The sequence below is a fragment of the Salvelinus alpinus genome, chromosome 6 (genome assembly GCF_045679555.1).
Source record: "Salvelinus alpinus chromosome 6, SLU_Salpinus.1, whole genome shotgun sequence".
Classification (NCBI taxonomy): Eukaryota; Metazoa; Chordata; class Actinopteri; order Salmoniformes; family Salmonidae; genus Salvelinus; species Salvelinus alpinus.
The window spans coordinates 26,258,439-26,263,635 of NC_092091.1; the positions used below are offsets into that span (position 1 = coordinate 26,258,439).

Consider the following 5,197-nt stretch of genomic DNA (forward strand, 5'->3'; position numbering starts at 1 on the left):
CCAGTTCCCTGTGTTTTTCCGTTTCCAAAGACTGAGTCTATAAGTCTATACGATTATTATAAACGAATAAAGGGAAAATGGAGAATGACAATATTGTAATGATGAGACAAGACAAGTTTCTGCGCGATAAAAGTTTAGAATACATATTCTTATAAACACTATATAATTACTGCAAATAATAGGCTAATAACAACTAATAGCAATAGCCTAATATTAAGTGTGTGCGTGTGTGCGCACGTGTGCGCGTTCGTGTGTGAAAATAAATGCTATATTAGTGCCTAGAAAGAATTGGAAATCATTTTGTATAAAATAACATTTATTTCCAGCAATTCCACATGTGACGGTACAGCTTGTGACAGAAAACCAATAGACTTTTCAGGACAAAAAATGCAATTTCACAAAATAGAGAAGAACGGTTGTAGCTGATAAATGCTGGGTCAAGTACACAGGTAAAGTCAACTGTAATATAATAATCTTATATAATCAAATTCAATATACACTGTACTGTTGGAGAAACAATAAAAACTAAGTCAGAAAAGGAATGCCAATACATCAATAGTTTTACAATTAAGCTTCCGTTTTTAAATGTTCAACGTCAGTAATTTACACGTTATGGTAATAATTTAAGACAGCCCGCTTAAACGTTTTTTAAGCATGGATGTATGCTACTAAAAAAGAGTGAGCAATAATTCGTTAGTAAGGTTGGATGTTTTCTTCCAGAAAAGAATTACTCGGAATGAAAAGGTAAAAGTAACAATTGCACCAGGATCATCAAACAACCCACTTGGGTTGGGACGCAAACACTTTTTCAATATCGAAACCATACAATTTACAGGAATCATATCGAAGTTAGAATTTGTATCTTCTCCGTATATGCACTCGATTATAATACGACTGCATACATTATGGTGTGATGAATAGTTTGCCTGTCCGTTTTTAGGGAATTGCAACCCCTTTAAGTAATATTTTCAGACAAAATAGTTTGACTAGATATTTTCAGGTTACACACTTGGCGGGGGATTTATAGCAATACATATGTATAAGGAATAATAGTCTATCTCTAAGAAAACAAAGTTATATATAAGTGAGCTTGGTTTCCGATGCCATTTTGGGCAAGCAAACCGACTAAAAGCAAAGCATTATGTACAGCAGTGCAATAGCCAAACACGTTACTGATCTCTCCATAACATTCAACACTTGTGGCTACAAATACAGTGTCCCTCTCTGAATGTGTCCACTTGAATCATAGTCCCAACAGGACTGCGTTCATGACACATTGTACATTCTCAGTCTCACGGTTTGTCTGTGTTGTTGTTGCCGAGGGGCCTGTACAGCCCATTGGTGTATCCCTGGTCCTTGTGCAAGAGTGTCCTGTCCCGTATGAGGTCACTGAATGCGTAGTCCATGGGCGGCCTGAAGCCCAGAGTTGGCATCAACCCCGTGGTGGAGTAGGGTGTCATGAAGGTGAGCCCTCTGCTGTGGGCCGAGTAGGCCAGGCGCAAGGGGTTTAGTCCTAGATGAGTGCTCAGGGGGTAGGTGCTGGGATCAGCGCCAAAGTGTGGCGCGTTTGGCTGCAGTGGAGAGAAGGCGGAGCGGTTGCTCAGCGTCATGGCTCCCGGTAACATGGGCCTTGGAGTGGAGGAGAGGGGAGGCTGTGCGCTCTGGAGTATGCGTTCTGCTGTCCACACCTGCTCCGGGGCCTTGGCTTGTCCACTGTTGTTGAGAATTTGCTCGATGGCCTGCACCACGTCTTTCCCGCAGCCTTGTAGAACCAATTCCAGAACACTGCGCTTGTGGCTGGGGAACACTCTGGTCAATATATCGATTGGGTTCATTTGCCTGGAGGCGGCCGATGATGGGGAGGGTTCTTGATCATCTTTGTCGGTCTCCGAACCCGAGTCAGAACCTAGGGGGCTAATCGAACCCGGGGTGTCCTCTCCGTCTTTCAGAGCCTTGGAGACAGGAGAGCTGATGAACGACTCTCCGTCTCCATTCTCAGAGCCAGAGCCATGACGCGCGTCTGGGGAGGAGATCCCTGGTTCGCTGTCAGTGGAAACCGATTTGCCCACCGTCTGCTGCTGGGTCACTGATGCCGACATTTGGGACTTCGGAAACAATTCATACTTCTGCATGCTTAAATCTGAAATAGATACATGAAAAACGAATCGATGAGATGTTGTCACTCAAATTAAAGAGGCGCCTAATAGGCTACGTTTGATATTGTTACCATTACCAAAATAGTCACATTAATTTGACAGTTTGGTAAATTAAATGCCAATTTGTCCTCTTCACATCAGAACATTATTTCTCTATCAGTGTCCTTTATTTCAAAGTTACCATTAGCAAAGCACATGCTTATGCACAGGATTTACGCACAAAACAACCTGACCAACCTTCCACCAATATTTAGGCCTATTCGTGTTTATGAACAGGCTGATCTGAGCAGGATAATCTATAAATCCACTCACCTGAGTTACTTTCGTTGTTGACAGAACCAAAGAGCTCATAATTCTGACGAGGTGGTATAATGCCGTTGGCGGCCGCCAGAGCTAGCCCTTCTGCTGTCCCATACAGGAGCTGCAGCTCCCGGGCTTCGTTCTCCTCCTGAGCTTGTTGTCGACGGAGAGCCACTTGTGCGGCCATGACGCGCTGTCTCTCGGCGATTAGGGTGCATTTGGCGCACATACAGTCCTTCCAGCGGCAATAACGTTTATGGCCCTTCAGCGCAGATACCACGCCATGATTCCTGCAGCGGGCGCACTTCGGGGTGCGAGGATACTTCTCCGTTGTGCGATATAGCATCGGACCACGCAGGAGGCTACTGGCCATGGAGACGGGGATGTTGACAGACCCTCCGGCTCCAGGGTGGACCTGAGATCCTGACGGCGCCGTGGAGAGCTCTGGTCTCAGATCCATGTCCTGTCGCTGACCAATATCTACTATCAATTGGAAAAAAGTAACGCGATGGTGTATCGATGATTGTTCACAACAGCTGAATAGTTTTCAACATATCTGCACAACTTATTAAGAAATCTTCTACCGGTGTTTTCTGTCCATTGAAGAGAACGGAATGTAGCCTCACCTAAAGCTTCACCAAGATAAATTACCTGTTTGTCAATTTAGCTAATAAGGTATAAAAACGCCGTGCAACCTGTCAATACTTGATCTCTGCAACAATCTATACAGAAATTTAAACGTCATTTACGAGGAGAAATCCAAGAGACTTGCAGAAATGAGTGCTCTCCCCTGTTTAACTTAATTTCACCAAAAGGAGCCGAGGTTGCTATATTCGCACCAGCGTGAGACACTAACTTACTCAAGAGATTGCCACTAGATACAGATCCCCTCTCTCTCCATTGTTGCTCCTACGTTTTCATTAGACAAATTTGACAACAATGTGGCGCCTGTCATTGGTCAAACGGGGAAGGTGCAATCTGATTGGCTTGTCCCTTTTTCAACTGTGTCCACCAGAGTTCTTTCTCAAATAACAAGTGTTTAGAATCTGAATGGGATCCTGCAGAGCTAAAATACATTATTTTTAACTAACTCGAATTTCAAAGCAAATGGAACTAGATTTTCAATTAAGTCATATTTATTATGGGAAATTTGGGAAATAGATTCCCAAGATCAAATGAAATGCACTTTTGTCAATAGAGACATTTTCAGGCAATAATTCGATAGGCCTAGGCTATCTGAAGTTTATCTATATTCATTTGCTTGATTGATTTTCATGATGTTGTGCATCACGTGTCTTACTTGTATAAAAAGCCGTTATTGATCCTTCAATTTTATTTACACCTTTTTTGAGACAGACAATAATTAAAGTCTCACTGACGTCACTGCCCTTTTAATTCTGTCAAATCACAAGGTAAGTGACATTTACATATTGATTCAAATAGACTAGCCTATGCTATGCAATTGCTGGTAGAATGTTGTGCATGGAGTTGGAAAATAACGCCTTTATCATATAAATAAAAATGATAAAATGAGGTTGCCTTATTATAAACCCAACTTTTTACAATAACAATAGTAACGTATTTGTTTTACAATAGTAACGTAGTAAGTGTTTTCATTGTACAATGATAGGCCTAATCCAGATTATAACACTATTTTATTGCTACTCATGGACATGCATTATGCGATTCAGTTGAGGCAAGCCGGACCCTTAGCTACAAACATACGCTACTTATTTTATTATGTCAAAACAAAATACAACAAAAACGTTTCAGTGTGGTTATATTTAGGAAAACAATATCTAGGCCTATAGAAGACCATATTGTCTACAAGTATATCCCAAAGCAGTAAATATTCTTTATGTCCTCAGAAAACAATGAACCAACATAATTTTCGTTTCATTTGAACGTTTTTTATTTTTATTATTATGAATATTATTTATAATAATAATGATATATATTTTTTTTGTTTTTACAATATTTCAATTCAAGCACATAGCTACCAAATACCTTCAACATACATAAATCAAATGGTGAAAAAACGATGAACCCTTTCTGAGTTCATAGGCTAAACAAATCCTTTACAACGAGCTCGAAATTTGAAGACAGCATGTTTTAAATGTGTGCATATGCCTACCCTATATTTTCTGCAATCAAGATGATTTCTATTTGCTATTAGTCATAGATGTTGATAACAAAAGTGTTTTCATTGTTTCATTCATATTATATGACTATTTTTAGATTGAATCATTTAAAACGACACTGACAATGCGATAATCAATAAATCATTGTTTACACAAATTAAGTGATAATGCAGTAACTTTATTACGATTATTAAGATTATAATGATTACTATTATTACACATTTTCTGAGCCTTTACTCAAAAAAGTTGCAATAATTCAATATGACTAATGAATTCCAACTTAGCCTGTATGAACTCATTATTCAACTTTTATTAGTGTGCATTGAACTGTTTACCTTTTTCTCACAAGATATCAAGATTTCTAATTTGTAGGGTACTTTTGGACGACCAGTTTGCAGGTGATATAGCCTACTAACTTGTTGGAGGTTGCTGGCCATGCATGGATACCCGGGGATGATGTTGCAGCCGTCCGATGTCACTCCAGGCTGAACTTGGGATCCTGATGGTGCCTGTGGATCCATGCTCTCGTTGACCAATGCCTACAATCACCTTTTTAAATGATGTAGGTAGGGTTGATACAGTGGATGAAACTTCGCAATT

At 40.2% G+C, this 5,197-nt stretch overlaps 1 protein-coding gene across 1 annotated transcript; it reads right to left on the bottom strand.

Moving 5' to 3' along the window:
- Positions 1–298: 298 nt before the first annotated feature.
- LOC139578453 (doublesex- and mab-3-related transcription factor A2-like) lies at positions 299–3,346 on the bottom strand. Its single transcript, XM_071406057.1, has 2 exons — positions 2,469–3,346; positions 299–2,140 (listed from the first exon to the last, which is right to left on the bottom strand). The coding sequence occupies exons 1-2, from the start codon at positions 2,914–2,916 to the stop codon at positions 1,293–1,295; spliced, it is 1,296 nt and encodes a 431-aa protein (XP_071262158.1). The 5' UTR covers positions 2,917–3,346; the 3' UTR covers positions 299–1,292.
- Between the last annotated feature and the right edge of the window lie 1,851 nt (positions 3,347–5,197).

Excerpts from the sequence above, each read along its gene's own strand:
- LOC139578453 (XM_071406057.1), bottom strand. The coding sequence starts at position 2,916 with ATGGATCTGAGACCAGAGCTCTCCACGGCGCCGTCAGGATCTCAGGTC. Across the intron at positions 2,141-2,468 it reads CAACAACGAAAGTAACTCAG|ATTTAAGCATGCAGAAGTAT; the intron begins GTGAGTGGATTT and ends TATCTATTTCAG.